Source organism: Hyaena hyaena, unplaced genomic scaffold (assembly GCF_003009895.1).
Source record: "Hyaena hyaena isolate Hyena2069 unplaced genomic scaffold, ASM300989v1 scaffold_53, whole genome shotgun sequence".
In the NCBI taxonomy this organism is placed as follows: Eukaryota; Metazoa; Chordata; class Mammalia; order Carnivora; family Hyaenidae; genus Hyaena; species Hyaena hyaena.
Genome location: NW_024080686.1, coordinates 3,079,343 through 3,106,193, shown reverse-complemented (window position 1 = coordinate 3,106,193; position 26,851 = coordinate 3,079,343). Strand labels below are relative to the sequence as shown.

Here is a 26,851-nt window from a genome sequence, read left to right as displayed (position 1 = left end):
GCCTCGCGGCCCCTCTGTGAACTTCCACGTGGCCACTAAGAGACTATGTGGAATGCAGCTTGGCCCACTACAGGCCGCTCCATGGGGTCCTCCCTGGAGAAGCCCCCATCCCGCTCTCCCCACAGCACCTGGTGCCGTCGGTGGTGTCTTCCTGCCCCCCCCAACCCCAGCCTCCTCTCCTGGGTCCACCCACCCCTTGCACTTTATGGTCCAGCGCTGCTCCAGAGAAATCCCTTCTGATTCCCCCAGAGACACCCCTGCCTCCCCCTATTACACATGCTTCTGTCTGCCCCAGCCCCTTGTCACATGCTTCTGTCTGCCCCAGCCCTTTGACAAATTCTTACTGATTCTTCAAAACCCTCTCCTCTGCTCCCTGCTCAAGACAGTATGTTCATTTATAAAACAGGGATGATGTTATTTCCTTGTGGGGTTTTAGTGAGAATAAAAAACCAGACAGGACAGCTCCCTTTCCAGGACACTTGGAATGAACTGCAGGCGTGACTTGAACAGGGCAACCTGCGGGTGACCAGCCAGAACCTGAGAAAGGCAGGGCCCAGGGGCAACAGCCTTAATCCATTTACCCATGTCCAGGGTAAATTCATCGTCTATCACGTAAAAAGGTTAGAGGAAGGGGCACCTGGCTGGCTTAAGTCAGTTGAGTGTCTGACTCCTGATTTCGGCCTAGGTCATGATCTCACAGTCCGGGGTTGAGCCCCACATTGGACTCCACGCTGGGCATGGAGCCTGCTTAAGATTCTCTTTCTCTCCCTCTGCCCCTCCCCTATTCATTCTCTCTCTCTCTCTCTCTCTCTCTCTCTCTCTCTCAAAGGAAAAGAAAGGTTAGAGGAAGTACGGACATAGCAAAAGTGCCTAGCACATTGGGTGGCTTGTAGTGAGTGCTCGGTAAGTGCACAGTCCTACCTCCTTCTCCAAGTAATTTCTATGCGTCAACATTACCGCTTTTCCCGCCAGCTTTACGTTGCCCTGAAGTTCTGTGCATGCGCGTCTCTCCATCCCTAGACTGCGAGTCTTGAACACGGGGACGAAGCTTATTCATCTCCGTGACTGGTGCCTAAGCACTCGGTGTCTGTGGCACTGGACTAACTTTGGAAATTGCCAGGCCATAAAGAAAACCAAGACCTGTGCAGTCAGTTAACGTTGCCACTGGTAAACGCGTAATCCTTGGAGAATCACGGTTTCTGTGGTGTCGGCAATGACTTCACAGGTTATTGAGGGGAACTGAAGATACAAGTAGGCGCACGGGCTTCCAGAACTTTCTGCGCCCCCATCCCCCACCGGAATGAAAAGACAAAGAGACTAGAGGACCACAGGTGGTAGGGACGTGTGGCAGGGCCGCCAGCAGCGCTTCCAGAGACGCAGGGCCTCTGCGCCCGCAGCCTACCTGGTAGCGGGGGTGGAAGCCCATGTACTGGTGGCATTGCTCGCAGTGGTGGTACGTGTTGTAGGCCGCGTACTTGGACAGCCTCATCCGCGCTGTCTGACGCCGCACGTAGAGCTCCTCCGGCTTCCGGGACGTCCCCCTGTCTGCAGCAAACCCCAGCATTACAGAGCCGCGGGGGTCAGAACAAGTATTCTCTCCACTGCCTGCCCGGAGTGAAGGGGACTGAAAGGCCGTAATGGGATTTTGTGCGACGCCACCTGCCTGGGCCCCGAGGTGACTCGGCTGGTCAGAAACAACAGAGATTCAGCGGGAGAAACCAAAGACCAATGTTCACAAGGGGTCTTACTGATGGACCCACAAGTATCTCATAAGCACATATTTAAGGAGTCGCCACATGACAAGGCAAATGGATTGCCAACTTCATATGCAGACCTGCGCGCGGAGGAATTCCCTCTGTTTTTTCAAAAGGACTTCGCAAGTTGAAGACTTTAACACTAAACCTTGATTAGAGACTGGTCTATGTGAAGGATCGTTCGGTGAGATGGTTCTAGGAAGATACAGTTACTGGTTTCACGTGGAGACTGGTGAGGATCCTCCTAACCTTTCCACCCACCACACTCTTCTAGTCGGTGCTTAACTATCATTCTGGCCACTAATATCCGATGTTTGCGGAAGGCGACCCTGAAGGCCTACAAGGTCATCATACTGTGAAAGTCGGTGGTCCTCGGAGGAGGAGGGAGAAAACAAGACACCGAGGGCAGAGAGGGAAATGGGTGCATTTCACGATGACAACACAAATTCATAAATAAACATCCGTGTCTTTTATTCTCTCTTAACCAGAACCTTGAGGACATTTGGATGGTGACAACCCACCAGGACTATACACATCACGGTCAGCACGCGCTGAGCTACGAGCCTGCTCCTCCTTACCCGGTGGTGCAGTGACCTCAGTTCCCTACCAGGCACTCCCGACTCAGCACCACACGACTGAGCTCACCACCAACACAGTTCAGCCCGGCCCTTCGAGAGGCTCGACTCCGGACTCTGGAAGAAGGTAGAACAAGGGATCTGGAAGTCTCACCTTCGCTCTTCATGCTCTGAAGGTGGGAACATATCAGACTGGCGTCTTCATATTTCGGGTCATGAACAATGTAGTCAAAAGGCAACTTCTTAAACAGCTCCAGGTCTGGCCAGGGGTCACCGAGCTGCAGGTAATGCCAGTCGGATTCCTCTCTGAGGTCTGTAAGATTGTTGGAAACACAAACAGGTGACAAACTAGGAAGTGAGAATGACTGACTTTTTTTTTTTTTTAGTTTTTAAAAATGCTTTTGTATTTTATTTTTGAGAGAGACAGAGTGTGAGCAGGGGAGGGGCAGAGAGAGAGAAAGACAGAATCCGAAGCAGGCTCCAGGCTCTGAGCTGTTAGCACAGGGCCCGACGTAGGGCTCGAATGCATGAACCATGAGATCGTGACCTGAGGCGAAGTTGGATGCTTAACCAACTGAGCCACCCAGATGCCCTGAGAATGACTGATTTTTATTTATTTTTTTAAATGTTTTATTTATTTCTAGGAGAGAGAGAGAGAGACAGCGTGAGCAGGTGAGGGTCAGAGAGAGAGGGAGTCACAGACTGAAACAGGCTCCAGGCTCTGAGCTGGCAGTCAGCACAGAGCCCGACGCGGGGCTCGAACCCACAAACCGCGAGATCATGACCCGAGCGAAAGTCGGACGCTTAACCAACTACACCACCCGGGCGCCCCAAGAGAATGACTGATTTTTAAATGTGTCCAAGGGCGATGCTTGTGGTAGAGCTGTCACTGAGTCTACGGGCTACTGGGGGGTGCTACTGTATCTCGAAAGCTTCTGGAACATAGTTCACTCTCAGGATTGTTCTAAGGAGGCAAGAGGTGGCTCTGTGTCTACGTCTTAACCAGAAAACCAGCCTATGCTGTGGTTCCCAGGGGATGGGTTTGTTTTCCCGGCTCCTACACTGTCTTCAGCCCCTTCCAATATCCTACTGCTTGCTCTGCGCTTCCCCCCGGCACCATCCCCCGCATATGCAGGCTCCCAATGCCAATGGAGCCTAACACAGCTCTCGTTCTTGTCTTAGAGCTAAAGGCCACTCAGCCAATATGGCCACCTGCTGTCACAGCACCTCTGGAAAGTCTCTTCTAAGTGTTCCTCCCATCTGAGTGCCAACACCACTCATGGCCCAAACTCCATCTTTACACTAGCCCATATCATCTTACATCATAGCTGGTGTCGTCTATTTTTTTTTTAATGTTTTATTTATTTCTAGGAGAGAGAGAGAGAGACAGCGTGAGCAGGGGAGGGTCAGAGAGAGAGGGAATCACAGACTGAAACAGGCTCCAGGCTCCGAGCTGGCAGTCAGCACAGAGCCCGACGCGGGGCTCGAACCCACGAACCGCAAGATCATGACCTAAGCGAAAGTCGGACACTTAACTGACTAAGCCACCCAGGCACCCCGCTGGTGTCATCTATGATGCTCACACTAAATGCTCGCTGGCTCAAAAAGCAAAAACTATGTAGTTGGTCCAACTCAAATTATGTAACATATTGGTTTTATATCTAGGATACGTACATATGGGCAGAGTACCTGTCTAGAAGAAAGAGAAGAAAGGGAAGGAGGGAGAAGAAAGGAAGAAGAGAGGCATGTTTATTGCATATTTAGTAGGTGCTCAAGGCTTCATATGTAGAGCATCATTCAATCTTCACAATGCCCTGTAAAACAGAAATTATCCGTGTTTTGCCAGAGAAAACCAAGGCAATAAGAGAGCATCTGAGAAAATGGGCTCTGAAGTTTTTAACAAAGCTGGGTTCAAATCCTGTCGTCATCATTGAGATAGCCAAGTGAGGACACAGAGACTCAATATGAGTACTGATTTTCATCTGAAATAAAGTTCCAAACGTGTGTGTGTGTGTGTGTGTGTGTGTGTGTGTGTGACGGGGATAGTGTGAAAGCTCAGAGGTGGATGAAGAGCCTCTCTCCTTTTCCTTCAAAGGAAAGGCCAAGGGCTGGATGGGCTGCCTTGGTTTCAAATTGTCTTCAAGTCAAAACTCAAACATGGTCAAGAGCATCTAAAGAAGTGATGTGTTTGCAAATGGCAGGACTTTCTTCTAAGGCTGAATAATATTCCACTGTGTGTATACACCACACTTTTTGTTACCCCTTCCCCTGCTGATGGCCATTTATCCATCAATGGACAACATACGTTTGCTTGTGTATCTTGCTTACTGTGACTAACACTGCAATGAACATGGTAACTGTGAATATGTTAACTAGCTTGACTGTAGTGGTGATTTCACAACGTACACGTGTATCAAATCATCAGGTTGTACACTTCACACGTAAACAATAAAAATCAGTTTAAAAAGTACCACTCAGCTGCAGCGCAACTTACTGGTTGCCTTTCTCCTGATGCAAATTTTAATTCCCAAAGCAACGGACTTCTTCAGCAGACCAAGTTTACGAGCCACTGAAGGTAAGTATGTAGAGGCAATGGAGCATAACACAGCTGCTCAGAGAGAGTCTTACCTTAACCAGGGGAAATTCTGTTCCGTGAGTAAGGAGAAAAGGCTTTCCCCCCACATATCACATACTTGGATTTTGCCTTACGATAGCGACCTATGTACTCAGCTGTGTGAGTGGGGATCTCCCCAGAGGGATAAATTTCGATTACTTTCGAAGGCAGCAACCAAATGCAGTTCAGTTCCAGCTCTGCCATCTCCCAGCCGGGCTCCTGAACATGGTACTTATCAGGAAATAAGCGATTATTCTCATGGTGACGTGCAGACAATTAAATGTGGCAATTCCTGTAAAGTGTCCACACACTGCTTGGCCCTTGGAAGATACTTCGTAAACAGCGGTTATTTTTGGTGGAGTAATTCTATCCCCATGGAGGCCTCCCAGGCACTATTCTGATGTTGAGCAAGATGACCACAGACAAGGGAGAGAGAAGAGCACCCCAAGGCCCCGGGAGTGAGTGTGGTCACTGATCTGAGAATTCCATCTGGAGGGCAAAAGACACAAAGTCGCTTGAGAAACCGATGAAAGACGATTCCAACCCCAAGTGTCACCAACACGCGACTCACTGATATTGATCTCTTCTTCATCGTAAACATCCACTTCCGTCAGCCGGATGAGCATTCTGGACAAAATGCTGAGGAACTGCAGGTAGGCACCCGTCTTCCCAACCTGTGAAGACATTAAAATTAGAGCCCGCAGTCAGCATGCCCTGTCTACGTGCAGGCACTGGCCGGGGCACTGGACCCACCTCATGCCACCCATCTCTTTCAGAGACGTCACCAATTAAAGCGAGAGCCCGGGGGATGCAAAGCCATTTGGGGGAAAACATGACCTCAAGAAGCACGGCAGGCCACAGAGGAACTTCGTGAGCAGCAGGCCCGCCTGCTTATAAAACATGGCAATGAGCCTCTAGTTTTAATCAGCCACATTTTGTTTAATGTTTTTTATTTTACTTTGAGAGAGAGACAGAGAGCAAGTGGGGGGGGTGGGTGGGCAGAGAGAGACAGGGAGACACAGAATCTGAAGCAGGCTCCAGGCTCAGAGCTGTCAGCACAGAGCCCATGCAGGGCTCAAACCCACAGACTGTGAGATCATGACCTGAGCCGAAGACGAACACTTAACCGACTGAGCCACCAGGCGCCCCATAATCGGCCACATTTTCTAAGCTGTTAGAAATAGAACTTCAGGGACACCTGGGTGTCTCAGTCGGTTAAGCATCCGACTTCAGCTCAGGTCGTGATCTCATGGCTTGTGAGTTAGAGCCCGCTTTGGATTCTGTGACTCCCTCTCTCTCTACCCCTCCCCTGCTTGTGCTCTGCCTTTCTCTGTCTCTCAAAAATAAATAAACGTTAAAAAACATTAAAAAATATGTCTATAGTAAGAGAATAAAGTCTTTTTTTTAATGTTTTTTAAATTTATTTCTAGGAGAGAGAGACAGCGTGAGCAGGAGAGGGTCAGAGAGAGAGGGAGTCACAGACTGAAACAGGCTCCAGGCTCTGAGCTGGCAGTCAGCACAGAGCCCGATGCGGGGCTCAAACCCACGAACCGCGAGATCATGACCTAAGCGAAAGTCGGGACGCTTAACCGACTAAGCCACACAGGCGCCCTGAGAATAAAGTCTTAAGATATAAAAGGTTGGTATCTCATTTCTCCTCTCCTAAGACCAGGTGAAGAAATAAAATTATTCTTCTCTTCTTCCTGCTCTTCCTTCTTGTATCCTAAAGTCCTTGTTCCCTCAGCCCAGAAGCAGGCTAGCTCGTTATGAATCTTAGTTCATTTTGGTCCCAGTTGGTGAAATGGGCCCTGTGAGCCAACCTCCCATCCTGTTATTCTGGGAATGTGCTTTCCGAGTTCTAGGCTCAATGCCTGGTGTGTAGCTTGCGCTCAACAAATGTTGATGAACAGAAATGACGTAAGGAAATATGAAATACGACTGGGGGAATCTTCAGAGAAAATATTTGTGATATGTGTGACAGAGGATTAAAATCTGTAATCTCTAAAGAACTCCTGCAAAGCAAAAGGAAAATGTCAGATGCCTGAAGGAAAGTAAACGGGAGAAACAGTGCAGAAAATCCCTGTGAAAGCCAAAGCAGTGACAAAAAATATAAAAGAACATATTCAACCTTAATAAAACTATAATATACTATGTTTCATCTATCAAATAGGCAAAAGTTTTGAAGATTGAAATATCCAATAACATGACAGTGTGGAGAAGCTAGGACCCCTTTTTCAAGTTTATAAAAAGTTAACAGGGGCGCCTGGGTGGCTCAGTCGGTTAAGTGTCCGACTTTGGCTCAGGTCATGATCTCACGGTTCAGGAGTTCAAGTCCCATGTCGGGCTCTGTACTGACAGCTCAGAGCCTGGAGCCTGCTTCGGATTCTGTTTCTCCCTCTCTCTCTGCCTCTCCCCTGCTTGCGCTCTCTCTCTCTTCCCTCAAAATAAATAAACATTAAAAAAAATTTTTTTTAAAGCTAACATATGCTCCTGTAGAAATTCTAGAACCACACAGCGACAATGAAAGCAAATGTTCACAAATCCTGGTCTCTCTCCAGGTAACAATCCAGGGGCAGTGTTGCCAAGGATTTTTTTGGTATTTTCACACACAGAATCATATGCATACACACGGATGTTTTCTTTTTCTAACTGATATTACACTATGCACGTATCATTCTGTAACTTCATTTTTTTAATTTAAATATCTTAAATCTCAGTCCCAGTAGACAGGCCTCTATCTCCAACTTCCCATGGCTGAGTTAACTGCATGACACAATTGTGCCCAAATTTACTCAATGGAATTTAACTCACTTCCAGTTGGTAAATGATTCTAAAATGAACGTTCTTACATGAATTTTTGGGGGATTTGTATTTCTTGGACCGGATTCATCGTAAGGAAATTAATACACTGGGTCGGAAGGTAGCACATCCTGCATTGTGACAGTGGCAGTACTGATGGGGACAGAAACGTAAAGGAATAACTAGTAGACATGCTTTCTACAGTCAGGCCGTGCCTGGGAGCCATGATTCTCCCGCTCAAGGCTCACATTTCTGACATCGTTCTCAGTGAGGACACCGAGACACACCGAAGGCCGGATCCTGCACAGGGTGTCGGGTGAGCCTGGAGGCTGAACTAGACCGCAGGCCAGAGCCCGCCCTGCACCCCAGCACGGTTCTGACCAAGACCCTTCTGAGACCTGACAGCGTCTTCCTCACCCACTCCGACACTTGGCAGATGTCTGCCATTGTTAGACAAGTGAAACAGCCTTTCGTTGTTAGGAAACCACAGTGAGGTGAGAGTTGGGATAAGGACAGGCCACCAAAATCTTCCAGCGCAGAACCTAGTGTGGGTGTGTGTGTGTGTGTGTGTGTGTGTGTGTGTGTGTTTCTAACTGGCACAGACTGGCCATGGGCCCCAGTGAAATAAGATGGGAAAAGCAGAGTCACAGCCGGAAGGAGAAGCGCCCTGCCCCCATGTCACGCAGGCAAGACCCTGAGGTCAGAGGGTGGAAGTCCGCCAGCCGTGGGGGTGCGGGGGGCAGGGCTCGGCCTCCATCCAGCGGCCCCCGACAGGGTCAGCTGTGCCGCCGGCGGCCCCACCCCCGCCCCGTGCTGAGACCCCGAGAACCCCCACGGGGCCCAGGCCCCACAGGGCGGCACCCACCTGAGGGGGCCCGCTGAGCAGCAGCCTCCGCGGGTGGAAGCTGTCCACGCGGCCCTCGGCGCGGTTGCCGTAGTCCATGTGGCTGGGCCGGGGCACCGTCCACTGCCGGTAGTACAGGGACTGCTCCGTGGACGTCATCGTCTTGCTGAGCTGCGGGCGGAAGGCGCTGGCCCACATGACCGAGCGGGAGGGCAGCAGCGAGGCGGCCTTGGGCAGGCCGCTGCTGTCGGTGGCCGTGACCATGTCGTACGCCAGCTTGGGCAGGAAGACGATGGGCGGCTGGCGGCAGGCCTTGGTCAGGGAGCACTGGGGGGCCTGCAGGGCGAGCTCACCGGCGGCGGGTGCCGCGGACGAGGATGGCAGCTGGGGGGACGCCGGGGGGACCAACCCCTGGGCGCCCCGCTGGCTGGGCCTCGGGCCGGAGTCGGGCTGGGCGGCCCGCCCGGGGCTGTGCCTGCTGACGACCGTTGGCGGCGGCCCCCGGCTGGCGTGGGGCCTCTGTCTCTCCCTGGCGGCCCTGCCCTCGTCTGACGAGCCGCAGGGCTGCGGTGACTGGGGCTGCTCCCCCTGCGAGGGGGGCCCGGGCTGAGCCGAGGACTCGCCGCACGGTGCCGAGCCTGGGGACGGATGCGCTGGTCAGTCGTGTCCCTCGAGAAGGAGCCCACCCTTCCTGCGTCAGCAGCGCAAACCACCTGCACTTGACAATCACTGGGGATTCTCCTCACCGAAACCCCGCCTCTGGGTAAACATCGACTCATTTGTCCCGTGACAACGCCAAGACTTGCTGAAGGGACAGAGCGGGTGTCACTTCAGCCTGCACCCACCCCAGCGCCCTCAGAAGCCTCTCCTTTGCAGCCCCCTGACCTGATCTGTTGCACAACACCCTGCCTTCAGGGCTCAAGCTACACTCATGCCCCGGGCACATGTCCCCCGGGGATGCCTCGCCCTCCTAGACCCTCACGGAGCTCACAACTCACCCCTGCACCAGGGCATTGGTGGCTTCTAGTTTGCACTGGCAGCAACACTCGGTGGGCTTTCCCCAAACACTGGCCTGACTTAGCTCGTAGAAGGATTTGGGGCGGGGGGGTGGTGCATGCAGCCCGCACAGCAGCCACTCAAACAGGGTCTGTCCTCTGCCCCTCCCCCACACGGAGCACATGGAGACCTTGGGGAGCGTGGTCAGCTGGGCACACGTCATCCCAGCCAGGCGCGCCCGGGCCCGCGGGCCAGCTCACAGTAGACGGAACCCTGCATGGCTGTGTCAACTGTCCTTCCCCAGGAGACGGCGTGGAGAGCAGACAGACTAAGGGAGGCCTGCACCCTACTCACCACACCACACGGGCAACCTCCCCTCCGGATCGGAGCCCCCCAGCAAGGGCCTACCACTCAACCCCGCAGCGCGCACCTGGGGCCCTTACGGGCTCTCACCGAGGGAGGCCACGGGCACCGGCCAGTCCCCCTCCGCGGAAGGCCTGACTCCTGCTGAAATACCTCGTCGCCCTCAGACAAAGCACTTAGCGCGACTGGCTCAGGGTCGACGGATGAGCCGAAGACCAGATATGGGGAGGCTATGAGGGGCCTGGGCTCCTGGCCTGGGCAAAGGGGACAGATGGGCCCCAAGCACCCACTTCCCTAGTGAGGCCGGCCTCGGAGGACCCGGAGGACGGACACCCACACGGACCTTCCTCTCCATCCACCCCAGACCTCAGATGCTCTGTCCCCACTTGAATCCAGGGGCACTGCCAGTCTGAGACACCCCGCCACTCAGGTCCCCACCCGGACTCGTGGGGCTGTGGCCAAGGCTCACCGCCCTGGGCCTCCAGTCCTTCATCTCTGAAACGTATGGGTTATACCTAACGGCCACGAGAAGCATCTCGTCAGAGACTCCTACGCCCTCAGGACCCTCTGAGGAGGCCTGATTAGGGAAGTGATCTGGCCTGACTGAAGAACTCCAGGAGGCTGGAGGCCAGCTCCCAGCCTGGACCCTCTTCTCCTGAGGACACTGCGTGGACCAGTGTGCCCCCAGAACCTTCTAGAAAGCCGTCAGGCCAGGACTGGGGAAGAACAAAGCACTACTCCTCTCAATTCTGGATAGCACAGATTCATTCACTCACCCATTCGCCAGCTCCACCCCGGGGTCCCGGCTCCCTATGCTGTTAGGTGGACACTGGAGGTTGCCGCACTTGGCTTTGCTGAGTGACCCGAGCCGAGAAGTAGGTCTGCTTTGTGCCACAGAGCTGCAGACCCACACGGACAAGGCCTCGTTCGGACCCCCTCTGGGCACGACTGTGGGGAGACCCCCACGCATGGGCTGTGTGAGGAGGGGCAGGAGACAGGAAGGTGCTCCGACCCCCACAGCTACGCCCTGGCCGCGGCCAGGCGCCCACCCGCCCACTCTCTGGGGCCCAAGCACCACACGCACTTGCACAGCCTGAGCCTCCTCCGTCCGGAATATCTTCCCTTTCCAAAGAGACCCAAAGGCCAGCTGCCCTTGAATCCTGCGATGAGTGTGCCAAAATCAGCCCCCAGCGGACACAAAGTCTCCTCTTCCTGTATAACCGTCACACTTCACGTGTGACCACGTGTGCACCGACGATAAGGTGGCCTCTGTGGTCACACAAGAGAGCAGCTCTGTTTCCAATCTTCCAATGCCCTGACCCAGATGCAAGGTCGGTTCTCGGTAACAGTTGCGGCAGGAAGACCGGCAATAGTGTGTTGCCGTGTGCCAGTCCCGACGCTCCCGGACACGAGTGTCCCTCAGGCAGAGACTGGGCATCCGACCCCCCTTCCCCGCTGTCTGGGTCTGGGGCTCAGGGATCATCTGCTGCCGTTTGCTGCTTCTCCTCAGGCTCAACCAGCCCTCCTCGCCTCACCCCTCTCCTCCCCAAGGGCGCGGGGGGTCCCCCAAGCCAACAGCTGCCTGCGGTGCGGCCAGGGGACGCCGCCCGGCACCGGCCACTGAGGGGGGCGGCGTCCGTGATCTCCCGGGAACGCCGAGGTCCTGCCCAAACCCCTCGCGTCTCAGAGCCCAATCCAGAAACAACTACTCCCTGAGGAAGCCCGGTTCTTCCAAGACTCCCCTCTCTTTCCAGTTCTAGGAGAAAATACAGGATCCCTTTCCGTTCCCCAAAATCTCCAAAGCAACGTCCCAGCGCGCACGCTTTCCCACCTGGGGACTTACCGGAGGCTTTGGAGGAGAGGGAGGAAGCCGCCGAGTCGTGGGAGCTGGACCTCTCCCGCTTCACCGGGCTCCTCTCCTCCGCGGCGGGGCCTGTTCGAGACACACGCTCACTGAAAGCGCCCCTGATCCCCATCTCGTGTGCTCGCCCAGCACTTCCCAGTTTGCAAAGTGTGCCCCACCAGCATCCACCCGTCCATCCACCCCCGCAGCGAACATCTTCCAGGCGCCCACCTCTGCGGGAGCCCCGAGGAGGCAGATGGGGAGGGGCACAGGGCAGACCACTTGGGCGCTCACGGCTCATGCCATGAGCTGCCGCTGTGAGGGAGCATAAGGGGTACAGAGACTTGGGGGCGGGGGGCCAGGCTCCCGCCCGGCATGGGGAAGCAGGAGCGAGCGGGCGACATCCTGGAAAGGGGGACCCAGCCTGAGCCCTGAGGGGCCAGCAGGGGTTTCTAGGTGAAGCCCAGAGGCGGCGGGGGGTGGGGGGGAACCTCAAAGCCACAGGGAGAGCCTCTGTGTGGCCCAGACGTGACGAGAGCAGAGCACAGCCAGGGACCCCCTGCGAGTGACCGACAGCACGGGGCACAGCGTGGCGGGGGCCGGGAGCGGAGACTAGAGAGGTAGGCTGTCCAGCACCCAGAGTGTGGATTCACCCCCTGGGCAACAGGCAGTTTAAAGTCAGGGTCATGGTCGCGTCTGTGAACGGAAGCCACGAGTCTGCACGGCAGGCCTCCTACTGTCCGTCCCACAGGCGAGCTGTCCAAGGCCACGACGTGTCCCACATCACCGAGCTGGCAGACGGAGCATGAAGAGACCCCTGGCCCCCCGGCCCTGCTTTGAGCTCACCCCGCTACGCCGCCCACCCCACAAACACTTGGCGGGTTTGTATCAACAACAGCTTTGTCTTGTTTCTTGCTGGGCTGCTCTATACCATGGGGCTGCATTTTCAGGTCTTGAAAGGAAACAGGGCCCTTCTCATACATCTTGGGAATGGATACATCCTGCTGATCCACACAGAGACCAGCGAGTGGATCTAATCCCAGGAGGCCACCAACGAGTCCAACAGAGCATGAACTTGAGTCCTACGCAACCTCAATTTTCCTTCCTATTCTCTAAGAACTCCAGAGCTACGAAGAAGCCATCGGGACTTCCTTTTCTCACACCACCCAAAAGGAGGAGGGGGAGAGAGAGCACAATCTGCAGTCAACGAGGGATCTGTCACTCTCTTCGAAGATGTATCTAGACAGCTCTCATCAGAGCCACCAAGGCCCAGCCGGGCTCCAGGGCCATGGCCATCTAGACAGTGCGGGCCACGCGCCCCAGGGCGGCAGGTGGGGCAGACCCGCCCCTTCTCCGCGCACCTTCCGTCCCCGGCTCCTCATCCTCGTTGTCTGTGCTGCTCAGCTTCTCGGCATCACTCTCCAAGGGCTCGCTCCGGGCCGCCTTCTCCAAGGGAGCCTCGCGGCTCACAAAGTAAGCAGCCAGGCCGAGCTCCTGCTCCAACGCTGTTCTCACCAAGCAGGCGGAGTTTATCAGACGCAGGTCACAGTACCTCAGAGACCTGGAGGGAAACAGACGGGGTCTACTGAGTGTCTTCTAGAAAGGAGGCTGTGCTCCGGGCGCTGGGAGAAATGGCGATTGGGACCAGCACCCTGCCCCTTCTTTAGGACCCCAGGACCTGTATAAGGAAGAGAGCAGACAGCATTACGGTGAGCCCTTGGCCACCTCGTCTGTTTAACGTTAAATCTCTTGGGGTACCCGCTGCGTATTCGGCCCTGTCCTGCGCGTCATCAAAAGAGCGCTTTCAGGCCAGAAGAAAAAGCAGGCTTGAGCCCTGGCTCTGCCACTTCCTGTGGCCAGAACCTTCCACAAGCCGGGCAACTTGTTGCAGGCTCAGACGTTTTTCATCTGAAAGGGGAGAATGCACAGTGATAGCCATCTAAGTGCACTGTTCGAGGGCTCTGCCCTAAGTGGACATTTAATTATTCCATCAACACTTAAAACGTGCCCAGGACGCAGTTAGATGCCAGGGGTCGGATGGCAATTAAATCACTGCCATATTAGAAATAACGGGTCTGTCTGGAAAGACAGACAGCAGCAAGCAACGCAAGAGGCAGGGGAGCGGGCCCAGGGGACAGGCCAACGCAGGGCTTGGGTTACTTGGCGGAAATAGCAAAGCGCCTGGAGAGAGAGAGGCAGATGTGGGTTCCCATCAGGCTCTACAAACTCAGCAAATGACTTTCCATTGGCTCTTCTACAAAGCAGGACAGTGATGCTGTTGTTGTGAGGAGTAAACGCCGTGTTGAAAGTCTAGCACAGGGCGTAATATGAAGAAGGCACTCGGTAAACTCTTGTTCAAATTTAAGATCGCTTAGGACACAGCCTTAGTCCTCGGGGAGCTGAGGAACGGAAGAACTAACCCCTGTGAAAAGCAACAACCAAGGTCAAACGTTTTGGAGCCCCCTTGACCTGGCCCGTGAGGACGCTGCATGCAGTGGCCCTTGGGTAAGTGGGGTGGCCCAGTGGAAGGGACGCAGGCTTTGGAGCTGGGCAGCCTGGAGTCCACCCAGGCTTCATCTCTGGAAGTCCCGTTCCTTCACCGGGGCCACTGAACAGTACCTTCTCCCAGGGTTATAGGGAGAGTAACACGAAATATGGCCCGTGAGAACCTAGCACAGAGCCAGCACAGGACAGGAGCTCAAGAAATGACCGCTTGGACTGTTCTATTCCGCCAGGAAAGACGTGCAAAGGCCCCACAGCACGGCTGCCTGCTGTCCTCCAGGGGAGTTAAGTAAATCATGAGAAGCCGACCTGGAGGCCCAGTGACTTTGTGTCCTGAGTGTCCACCTTCTGCATGACAGTCTGGAGACCCCAGGGGACACTGCGGGGGCTGGCAGCTGGCTTCTCCAAGGCCGTGGTCTCCGATGAAACAGAGACCATGAGACAGTCAGCGCTGTGTGATGGTCGCCTCCCCGCTTCCCAGAACACCTCCCAGCCCAGGAGGGCCCAGCTGTCATGGCCTAGACCCCAGGAGGAAAGTGGCCTTGCTCCCCGCCCCCCCCAGATGATCCGAGGCTTTCCTAAGCGGCCCAGCCAGCCCTAACACACACGGTGACTTCGTGGGCAGAAACACGGGGAGGCGCCAAACCCTCACCCCAGCTGTCAGACCACCGCCCCCGGGGCCCAGAAGCAGCCCTCCCACTCTACCACGAGCCCGGACGGTGCTGAAGAATTAGGAAAAGCCGCCCCAACCTCGGACGCATTTCACTGTCATCCCAAACACAAATCTATGATGACTCTGGACGTGAAGACTCCACCTGCCGCTGGACAGGGGAGGCCTGGCCCACCAGCCCCCGGGAGCTGTGTGCACAGGCCGCTGGCTCCTGAAAGACCCCCCAGGGCACAGCCCCCGCCCCTCACCTTGGCAAGGACTCCCCGTGAGGGTCCATCCCACTGAAGATCAGGATGCAAGGCAGGCCCTCCAACTCCAGGTAGGTCTGGGGTCGCCACTCGGCATCTTCGATCTTCTGCCACAGCTGCGGAAGGTAAAAAGCCAGGAAGTGGTGAGACTCCTTCCTTCCCGACGAGCCCAGCTCCGACGGGACCGTGATGTCCTCCTCCTGGCTGAGAGCATTTCGTGAGAAGGACAGTTCCTCGTACTACAGACAAGCGTGTCGTCTGCCCCAGCCATGTTCCGGCCCCGCTGCCCGGCACGTATTCGCCATCCACGAAACACCTGCTCACTGATCCGCTGGAAAAAAGTGCACATCCCCAGTTGCGTCTAACGTTTTTACTGTGTTTTTCTAACCGTGCTGCCTTGCTTGGCCATTCACTCACTTCCTACTCAACTGTGCTCTCGATATTCTTTCTAGCCCTCTTGCATGTGCTATCCTCTCTCGGTGGGTTCAGTGAGAAGCTGTGGGCCAGGCGTTTAAGAAAGCAAGATGAGGGGCGCCTGGGTGGCTCAGTCAGTTAAGTGTCCAACTTTGGCTCAGGTCATGATCTCTTTGTTCATGTGTTCTAGCCCTGCTTTAGGCTCTGTGCTGACAGCTCAGAGCCTGGAGGCTGCTTCAGATTCTGTGTCTCCCTCTCTCTCTGCTCATCCCCAGCTTGCACTCTGTCTCTCTCTTTCTCTAAAAATAAATAAACAGTAAAAAACAGAAAAATAAAAAGCAAGACCAAGGGCACCTGGGCAGCTCAGTCGGTTAAGCATTCAGCTCTTGATTTCGGCTCAGGTGGTGATCTCACAGTTCGTGGGTTTGAGCCCTGCTGACAGCGCAGAGCCTATCTGGGATTCTCTGTCTCCCTCTCTCTCTGCTCCTTCCCTCCTTCTACTCTATCATTCTCAAAATAAATAGATAAACATTAAAAATAAATATATAGGGGCGCCTGGGTGGCTCAGTCAGTTAAGCATCTAACTTTGTCTCAGGTCATGATCTTCCCGTTCATGGGTTCAAGCCCCACATTGGACTCTATGCTGATAGGTCAGAGCCTGCCCCATATTCTGTGTCTCCATCTCTCTCTCTGCCCCTCCCCTGCCCGTGCTCTGTCTCTGTCTCTCAGAAATAAATGTTTAAAAAAAGTGTGCTAAAAGATAAAAATAAATGAATAGCAAGACACTGTGTTTTAGGAGAGCAACATTTATAAGTACTTTGGTACCGCTGGATGAGAGGTACAGGTGGGGACACGAGAGGTGGCCAGAGGGGTAGACGGCAACACTGGGGTGTCTGTCGCTGCTCCGTGGCCCCCTCGCCCCCGGGGTCACCGCACGCACACGTGCACGCGCCCTTACTCTGCTGGCCGCTCTCGGCCCTCCGGTCCCCAAACACAGCACCCACCTTGAGTTGCTTCACGAAGTGCTTCCCAACGGTGATTCCCGAGCTGGGGTTGCCCAGGATGATCTCAAAGTGCTCATCCAGGGCCAGGCGTGCCCGCACGTGGGCCAGCCGCTCGTAGGCCACGGCCGCCAGCGGTGAGCAGGGCACCCGCAGCAGGACCATGAGCCCGTGGCCGCAGGGGCACTGTTTGGGGGAGTTGATGAGGTTCTGGGTGATCTCCAGCGTCTCCACCGACGTGTAGTTCTTCATCTGCGAGAGGCCGCTCACAGCCATCATGGCGGCCGCGTAGTGCTGCACCAGGACAAAGGTCCGGATCACCGCGCTGTGCAGGCGGGGGAACCTGCAACCGACAGACGGACGGGCCGTGACCAGGCTGCTGCCGGCCTCCCGGGTGCCCGCGGCGCTCCGCGAGGAGGAAGACAGCGGCCGCCCGGCAAACAGGTGGCCCAACGCGTCCACAGCAGAGCCCGGATTACAAACACGCTGTGGTTCCTTTCCAAGCTGCATGTATCAAACCGGAAATAAAAACGCTACTTAGAGGTCAAATCAAAAACCCCTTTGTCATTTCAAGCTGGGAAACAAAAGCATAGGCTGGTGGTTGTTATTGAAAAGACTAGTAAATGTGAAAACACAGCAATGGAAACGACCTAAAATGAAACGGGGGTGGAGGGAACCAATGGTCATAGGATCGGAGAGCTCTGACTTCAAGCACCTTAATGTATGTGTTTTGGGATTATCCTAAAAGGGAGGAGGCATGTAGGAAAAAAATATTTGAGGAAATGACTAAATTTTTCTCATACTTGATGAAAATTCAATTAGCTTAAATACAAGAAACATGAAGAAAATTATGCCACGGCAGATCTTAAATTGCTTTAGATCAGTAACAAATTAAAAAATGTATAAAGCAGCCTTGTGGGGAGATGGGGAGCGGGGAGGGGAGGGCACATTACAGAGAGAAACAAAGGTGAGGATGGCAACAGATTTCATTTCAAAACAATGCAAGTCAGAAGACAGTATAGTGTTGGGGCACCTCGGTGGCTCAGTTGGTTAAGCATCCGACTTTGGCTCAGGTCATGATCTCACGGTTCACGGGTTCGAGCTCCGCATCGGGCTCTGTGCTGACAGCCGTCTCAGAGCCTGGAGCCTATTTCAGATTCTGTATCTCCCTTTCTCTCTCAGAAATAAACAAAACATTAAAAAAAGAAGAAGAAGAGGACAGTATAGTGTCATCTTTAATGTATTGAAAGAAAAAAAACAACTAAATTTTATACCCAGGGAAAATATCTTTCAAAAATGAGTCAAAATACACATCCCCAAAGGCAAGGGAATCAAGAGCAAAAATGAACTATTGGGACCTCATCAGATAAAAACCTCCTGCACGGCAAAGGAAACAATCAGCAAAACTAACAGGCAACCGACAGAATGGGAAAACATAGTTGCAAATGACATATCAGATAAAGAGCTAGTATCCAAAATCTATGAGGAACTCACCAAACTCCACACCCAAAAACCAAATAACCCACTGAAGAAATGGGCAGAAGACATGAACAGATGCTTCTCCAAAGAGGACATCCAGATGGCCGACACATGGCCGACACATGAAACGATGCTCAGCAACCCTCCTCATCAGGGAAATATAAATCAAAGCCACACTGAGACACCACCTCACACCAGTCAGAGTGGCTAAAATGAACAAATCAGGAGACTCTAGATGCTGGTGAGGATGTGGAGAAACGGGCACCCTCCTACACTGTTGGTGGGAATGTAAACGGGTGCAGCCCCTCTGGAAAACAGTGTGGAGGTTCCTCAAAAAATTAACATTAGAACTCCCCTATGACCCAGCAACAGCACTGCTAGGAATTTACCCAAGGGACACAGGAGTGCTGATGCATAGGGGCACATGCACCCCAATGTTCATAGCAGCATTTTCAACAATAGTCAAATCATGGAAAGAGCCTAAGTGTCCATCAACTGATGAATGGATCAAGAAGATGTGGTTTATCTATACAATGGAATACTATATGGCAATGAGAAAGAATGAAATCTGACCACTTATAGCAATGCAGATGAAACTCGAGGGTGTTATGCTGAGCGAAATAAATCACGCAGAGAAAAACAGATACCATATGTTTCCACTTATAAGTGGATCAGGAGAAACTTATCAGAGGACCATGGGGAAGGAGAAGGGGAAAAAAAAGTTGGGGAGAGGGAGGGAGGCAAACCATAAGAGACTCTTGAATACTGAGAACAAACTGAGGGCTGATGGGGGTGGGGGAGAAGGAAAGGGGGAGATGGGCATGGAGGAGGGCACTTGTGGGGGTGGGCACTGGGTGTTATATGGAAACCAACTTGACAATAAACTATGAAAGGAAAAAAAACACAAACAAAAAAAACCAAAATGAGTCAAAATAAAGACACACAAAACATAAAGAATTCATCAACAGTGGTCCTTCCCTATAAGAAATGTTGGAAACAAAAAGTCCTTCAGACAGAAGGAAAACAAAACCAGATGAATCCATATAAAGGAATTAAGTGCAGCGGAAATAGTTAACTATGTGCATAAGTATATTAAAATTTTTATTAAAATTTTTTTAAAAAAATTTTTTTAAAAAATTATTATTATTTAAGTATCTCTAAAAGATAATTGACTCAAGCAAAAATAACTTATTGTGAAGTCATAACATATACAAGTAAAATGTAAAAGAACAGAAGTACAATGTCTGGGAGGTGAGAAACAGAAATATATTATTATAAGAATCTTATATGTTAAGTGGCATAATATCACTTGAAAGTAGACTGTCATAGGTTAAAAACATATACTATAAAGTCTAAAGCAACTACTTAAATAACATAACAAAGAGTTATAGCTAATAAGCAAGGAGGTGGAGAGAATAAAATCATTTAAAAACTGCTCAATTTGCCCAAAAGAATGCAGAAAAAGGGAGACCAGAGAAGAGATGGGACAAGTAGAAAAATTGCAAGATGGTAGATTTAAACATAACCACAAAAATAACTACATTAAATGTAAATGGTCCAAACACTTCAATTAAAAGTCAGAGACTATCAGATGCAATTAAAAAAAAAGACCCAACTATAAGCTGTCTATATGAAAATAACTAAATACAAAGACACAAGTAGATTAAAGGTAAAAAGATAGAAAATTATAAACTATGCTAATCCTAATTTAAAAAAAAAAAGCTGGAGGGGCACCTGGGTGGCTCAGTTGGTTAAGTGTCTAACTCTTGTTTTCGGCTTAGGTCATGATCTCACAGGTTGTGAGTTTGAGCCCTGCATCAGGTTCTGCTTGGAATTCTCGCTCGCTCGCTCTCTGTCTCTCACTCTGCCGCTCCCCGACTTGCACACACACACGCGCGCTCATTCTCAAAATAAACTTAAAAAAAAAAAAGAAAGCTGGAGTAGCAGTATTAGTATCAGAAAAAGTATATTTTAGAACAAAGAATAATACTGAGTGTTCTGTAACGATAAAGGTGTCAATTCATTAAGAGACACTTCATCAAGGATCATATACAAATGACAAATGCATGAAAAGATGCTCAACATCATTAGTCATTGAAGAAACGCATTCTAAAATGAACTGTTGACACATATTGTATAACTTCATTTAGATAAAACACTAGAAAATGCAAACAGTCTATAGTGAGAAAGGAATAGGAAGAAATAATGACCAAGGGCAAGAGGACACCCCTGTTCACTATCTTAATTGTGGTGATGGTCCTGCCAGTGTTTACATATGTCCAACATCTCAATTAAAAGTCTGAACACCTTGAGGAGCCTGGATGGCTCAGTCAGTTAAGCATCTGACGTCAGCTCAGGTCACGATCTTGCGGTTCGTGGGTTCAAGCCCTGCATCGGGCTCTGTGCTGACAGCTCAGAGCCTGGAGCCTGCTTCAGATTCTGTGTCTCCCTCTCTTTCTGCCTCTCTCTCTCTCTCTCAAAAATAAGCATTAAAAATTTTAAGAAGAAACAAGTTAATAAAAGTCTGAACACTTTAAATCTGCACTTTACTGTATGTCAGTTATTCCTCACTAAAGCTATTATTTTAAAAAAAAAAAAAAAGAAGAAAAAGAACCACTGTGTGGGAGGCAAGAACCAGCCCAGCGGTAAGCAGCAGGTACAGGTAGAATGTGCTTGCCCCTAAACCCTTGTGGTTGGCCCTATGGGAAGGAAGCCCCAGAAAAAACACATTGGAACAAAAATGGAGTTGTCATGCCTAAATCTCAAGTCCCAGTAAGTGTGTGTCAGGTTTGTGGTTTCCCAAAAGATTCCCAGCCATGTGCTAGGGTCTGATTCGCATATGGCGAATCAACAGTCTGGCCGTGCACGTGGCGGCGAGAGGCAGTAACCGCTGTGTTCTTACCTGTTACGCCTTCTGTCCAAGTTGCCTGTTTCAAAAGAGTTTTCCAGACAGGTGATTCCTAGGAGAGGCAGCATGGTGTGGTGGAAAGAACATCGAACCTGCCTATATCATCCAGGTTGCCACAAACGGGATGTGTGACCCTGGGCAAAGCACTTCCTCTCTCTGGGCCCCCGTTCCCACAATGACAACATGGGGTGGCTGGGTGAAATGGTTCCTAGGAGTCGCTAGGATTCTCCACAATTCAACGTTCCAGAGTTTGATAGTCTCTTCTCAGTGAATGAATTCTAGTCTCTGTGCTACGTTTTAGTTTAGCGGGGGGGGGGGGGGGGGGGGGGGGGGGCGGGGAGGAAGAGGCTGGTGGTGCAGGTGATGGTGACAGGGACAGTCGTGAGGGTGGCGATGGTGCTGATGGTAATGGCAGTGATGGGGATGGTGCTGATCGTTATGGTGACAGAGATAGTGGCGTTGATGGTGCCGCTGGCGGTGGTGGTAATGGTGACAGTGATGGCGATGGCGGTGACAATGGCAGTGACGGTTGACATGAGCATGTAATATGCACCAGGCAGTGCTCTCAACGTATGATATGTATTAATCCACAGAATGCTCGTGACATCCCCACGCGGTAGGTACTAGTATCCCCACGGCGGATTGAGAAACTTCTCTAACGTCGCTCAGCAAACCACTGTTCCTGAGTCTGCACATGCTCGTGTTTCATGAGAACCCTCACAAGAAGCCACCGGAAGAGTAGATTTGTTCCCAGGTGAGGGTGCGGAAGTTTGGGCAAGTTCAGCGGCCTCCCGAAGGTTAAATCAAATAAAGTATAAGCCAGAACGCGTGGCCCTGGGGCCGCAAGCCGTGACACCTTGCTCCACGTGCATGCGGTTAGTGCTTCTACTGCTTTGGAGTCGAGTGGCAACGACGGGGTCCAGCTTCCCTACAAAACCCCCCACGTGACCTGGGGCAGGTGACCCGACCTAAGGGTGTGTCTTCCCCGCCACGTGGGGATAACAGGATCCGTCTCACTGTGCCGCCGTGAGGATCATACGAGGCAATACACGGAGCATGTTGGGCCCAGTTACCGGCCACTAAGCAGCCGGCAGAGTGGCTGCAGGAGGTGAGCAGGGCGGAGAGGTGGGGGCTGGGCTCCTCACTCAGCAAGTGGATGATCGCCCAGCTGCCCGTGAGTGAGGTGGAGAAGCGACCCGATGAGGTCCATCAGCATCGCTGCGCTGCAAGGGCTTTCTTTTCTCAAAGGGCATTCTGGGAAACCCTAATCCCCTGACCCCTGGGAGGTGCCACATGCTCTAGTCACAGTGCGCGTGACAACTGAAGGCTCGGGGAATTCTCGGGGAAAGGAAAACCTCCAATGTAAGGGTTCTCAAACACAGCTGGCCATGGAACCCCTTTGGGTGTAACAGCTGTTAGTATCCAGCCAGAGCAGCACCGCTGGGAACACAGCCAGAGAAGCAAACGTCTGATTCAATCCCCTTGGCGGCGAGGGAGAACGAGGTGCTGTGACAGCACGTGGTGGGGCCCGGCTCAACGCCCACAGCTGGAGGCAGAAATCACTGCGTTCTGCACTGGCCAGGCTGTCAAACTTGGCCTTCAAAACATATAAACCGTGTGGACGTCGGCAATCATTTCACCTCCCTGGGCCTCGGTTTCCCCATAGGAGACACGGGGGCATTAAAATCCACCTCACGGGTCTGCCGTGACACGGGCTGAAAGGGCCGGCTGTAGAGACAGGCTGCTTCTGGGTTCACAAAAGCAGTTCCAGCCCTTGCCAGACGTGTGGCCCAAGGAGGTCACGGGGTCCCCTCTGAGCCTCTGTTTACTTACCAAAGGGAGATAATAATAGCAACTGGCGAGAGGTGGTGAGGACTAAATAAGATAATGGGCGTAAGGTTCTTAGAGCAGCAAAGAGCACACAGTCAGCCCTCAAAAGATGATGCACAAAGGACATGAGAGATGAAGCCAGCGAGGCTGCTCACCGTCTTTCCCTTTAAACCTTTGGTGTTTCACCTCCCACTTTCTTGGGCTCCCTGAGCCTCACACACACCACTTCACATTCCAACATATTTCTGCCCATTCTCATCTCTAAAACGTTCTGGAACAATCACTGGCCCAACATGCAGGGAAAGGAATACGCCAGGGTCCCCTTCATGGAGGGACGAAGTCAGCCAGGAAAGCAGGAAGGCGGCTCGCTTCCCGGAATTCTCTGGCTGCACGTGCTTCAACTTGCACTTGACTCCTGAGCATTTTTCAGCAACTTTCAACAGAGACGTGTACCTTTTTCCTAACGCTGTAACCATGGCCTCAAAGGAGCTGTCGTATCTGAGCAAAGGGAGGCTGTGTCCCGAAAGGGTGGACTCGATGAACTCTGACAGCCCGAAGTACTTCTTGTTCTCAGGATACAAGTCCACCCCCTAAAACAGAAAAGAACGCCAGTCACTTGGACGCCGCATTTGGGAGGATGCAGAGATTCACATGCCGTAGGTGACCGGCACCAGCATCTTGATCTAAACAGGGCCGACTCTTGTACTTTGCACAACGCTTTATACTTGTCTTTTCTCTGTAGACCCAGAGGACTTAAAGGACGGTGCCTCCAGTATCAGTCAAGGCTTTTCCATTCATTCGGCGCCAGTGCCTTTGCCAAGAAGAAAACCAGCCTTGATTTTTAAACCCACAACTTTGTTAAAACTGTTTCTAACTATTTGAAGCTAGTTTTAGGAAGAGGCATGAGGTGGCTATTGAAATCAGCAAGGAAAAAAAAATACATTTACCCGATCAATTTCACTCCCACTGACTTAGCATTCCTCCTAAACTATCATTAGAGCTTCTCCAAAGTCAGAGCATACCAGAGCTGGAGAGGTCGATAAAACCACAAAGACACCAACTTCGCCCCCAGATGGCAGCCCGGTTAAGTGTGAGGCCACAGAGCCGGGCGGACTGGGTCCTTTCTGACCCCACCACTCTCTGGCTGCGTAGTCTTTGGGGAAGTGGCTCAACCTTCCTCTGTCTCTTTCTCTCCATTTTTAAATGAGAAATCGTCAAGCCCCTGGCACTTACAGGAGTTCAGATGACAGAGCACTCAGAGCAGTGCCTCCCCAGCTCACAAACGAGCTCCATAAATACTTGCTAACTACCACCACGGACTCGGAATCCATGGACGGAAGCCAAGCATCAGTATCTTTATAAGTTTCTCCAATGAGTCCGGGACTTTCCAAAGAAGTCTAGAACTTAAGGTGTACTTGCTACTCGTACCATGTACTAGAATCCAACCACCCAGAACTCTCAGATGGTTAGTTGTGGCCCTCTACTTTGATGAGAAAACGCAGGGGATACACTAAAACCTCACCAGGTTTCATGGATGTGTGTTCCGTTTGCGGAAGGAGATTTTGAACCTTGCAGTTTAAGGATGTGGGGACAGGAAAAACGGGAACATTTCCGAGGCTTTTAGACGACATGTCACACGTCCTAAGATGGGGAAGGTAACTAATGTATGTGGGGAAAGTTCCTAAAGACCAGGAGGGGTTTAAAATCTAACTCAGGGTCAAATCAAAGATCCAGGAAACTAGGACCCACGTGGTCCCCAACTACATTCATTAATCAAGAGTTTTATGGAACCAAATTTCTCCCACCTCAACTGGTGTCACTGTGACCCCAGGCCCCGCAGCCCAGCGGCACTCACGCTGCTGTAGGAAGCCGGCCAGTAGATCTCATTGTAGGGGCTGATGAGGGTGTGTTGTGTCTGCAGCGCATAAGGGAAGGAAGTCACGTGCAGCGTCACGATGTTGGGGGCCTCCTTCACCTCTCTGCAGTTCAGCAGCCTGTCCACCAATCCCACAGCCGGGTCACTTTGGGAATAGAGATTATGAACAGCGCTGCTGAGGGAGGAAAGTGGGGAGAAGTTAAGAGTGAGTGGGACTAAGACACTGTAATTTCACAAGGATCGAGCAGCCGAATATGTGTATAACTAGCCCCACGCCCCCCAAATTTGCAAGTAATCAAAGCTGATGGGGGCTCCTGGGTGGCTCAGTCGGTTGAGCGTCCGACTTCGGCTCAGGTCATGATCTCACGGTTTGTGAGTTCGAGCCCCGCGTCCGGCTCTGTGCTGACAGCTAGTTCAGAGTCTGAAGCCTATTTCAGATTCTGTGTCTCCCTCTCTCTCTGACCCTCCCCTGCTCACACCATCTCTTTCTCTCTCAGAAATAAATTTAAAAAGCATTAAAAAAAAAAAAAAAAGCTCATGGCTCTGACCCCACAGAGGGATCTGACCATCTGTCAGGGATCCCCTGATACTCGTTACTAACTACTGTGGCTGGGGGAACGGTATTTAGGGAAGACTGCTTGCAGGATACACAATCCTTCTACTCCACAGGAGCAGTGAGTCCCGCCCAGGAGTGCTCCTCTGTGGCCCCATCTGATTGTGTACTTGACTCGTTAAATTCTTCCCCTGAAATTCCTACTACCTGAAGCAGTCCTGAGAGGATATAAAATGGTGCGCTCTATATTAAATGTAAAGAACAGGATCAGGAAGGGGAATCATTTTGGACAAAGAGCCTAGGAGACCAGCACAGCTTGGCTGTTCCCTGTGGGCCATGGCCTCAGCCTTCTCTTCCAGCCACTCAGCAGAACAGAAAAAAACCTAGTAACCTTTTGCAGGGAGCCAACTCGGAGAAACCTACGCCCAAATGGATATTCATGATACAGCTCTTTATACAACGTACGAATACCTCTGAGGCCATGCGGGGACCTGATACTGCGTGCCCTCCAGATGGGTGATCTTTGAGCTTCCGGCCAGCCCTAAGCTTCTGACGCTGTGCTAAGTCAGAGCCTCCCTCTGCGATCAGACCCAGGGTCTCCCTTCCATCCTCACGCAGTCAGTGGCAATGTCTAAATGCATGGTCTTCAGCCCAGTCTAGGGAGCCGACTGAGCCCGCCAGCCTCCCACCCTGACGCCATCTAAAATGCATCTAGATTGACATGCATTCGAATTGAGTACATAAAATCACCCCCAAAAGGGAGCTATTCCAGTTTGGATCCTCCACTCCCTCCCCGCACCAGAGGGGGCGCCTCGTCGCTGAGTGGGGCGCAGAAAAAGCACCAGGCTGCGAGTCAGGGACCTAGTTCTAGGCCAGCTCTGCCACTGACACGCTCCTGAGCCCACCCAGCAACACCGAGCCTGGTTCTGTGGGTACCCTTCCGAGCCTCCACTAGGCGCTCCCTGAGACACCCTCCAGCTCTCAGATTCTGGAGCGCATCCACGACATCGGCTTACAAACGCCCAAACTCCAACATCGCTCATCTTGTCAAGGCTTGTACCCACAGTCCCAAGTGTCGCCCATATACTAACACGATAAAACATCAACCACGCCATACGCCAAAGCCACACGCTCACCTCACGAGGTCCCAGTGGGCGTGGTCGTGGATCAGGACAAAAAGCGTGTGCGGGTTCTGAAAGGAGTTTTGCAGAAAGGACTTAAATCTGGTCTGGGCTTCGGCATCAAGCTTCAACACGTACTGTTCAACCCTCTGCTTGGTCATGTGCTCCTTTTCCAAGCCGAGCTCCAGCAAAACCCCTGTAACGTGGTAAAAACACGGTAAAACAGGACAAGAAACACCCCTGTCCCAAGCTTTTTGTTCATCCAGCGGGCACGTGCCTAGGCCCCGAGGCTATGGATATGGGAGAGAGGTGGGCGAGCGGGGACGGCCGGCGGTATGCACACCACTGTCACACGTGTGTCCATGGGAGCCGGGCGCAGAGGCGGGCCTGTTGCATGGGGGGTTGTGCACACAGCATCCCACCCAGGGGCACAGCCCAGCTGGCTTCAGGAAGCGGGGGAT

At 52.3% G+C, this 26,851-nt stretch overlaps 1 protein-coding gene across 7 annotated transcripts in view; it reads right to left on the bottom strand.

Annotated features, from left to right (window-relative positions):
• GREB1 (growth regulating estrogen receptor binding 1) overlaps positions 1-26,851 on the bottom strand; it is a 149,311-nt gene that overhangs the window by 13,615 nt on the left and 108,845 nt on the right. For 6 of the 7 annotated variants that reach the window (XM_039231043.1, XM_039231049.1, XM_039231050.1 and 3 more), the window contains 11 exons: positions 26,406-26,586; positions 24,696-24,891; positions 23,294-23,430; positions 16,627-16,966; positions 15,209-15,324; positions 13,150-13,349; positions 11,789-11,878; positions 8,608-9,224; positions 5,515-5,617; positions 2,484-2,642; positions 1,403-1,545 (listed from right to left, as the gene is read on the bottom strand). In XM_039231043.1, the coding sequence (XP_039086974.1) occupies positions 1,403-1,545; positions 2,484-2,642; positions 5,515-5,617; positions 8,608-9,224; positions 11,789-11,878; positions 13,150-13,349; positions 15,209-15,324; positions 16,627-16,966; positions 23,294-23,430; positions 24,696-24,891; positions 26,406-26,586 (2,282 nt within the window). The remainder of the gene's footprint in view (positions 1-1,402; positions 1,546-2,483; positions 2,643-5,514; positions 5,618-8,607; positions 9,225-11,788; positions 11,879-13,149; positions 13,350-15,208; positions 15,325-16,626; positions 16,967-23,293; positions 23,431-24,695; positions 24,892-26,405; positions 26,587-26,851) is intronic. The other variant, XM_039231047.1, reaches the window with a different exon arrangement.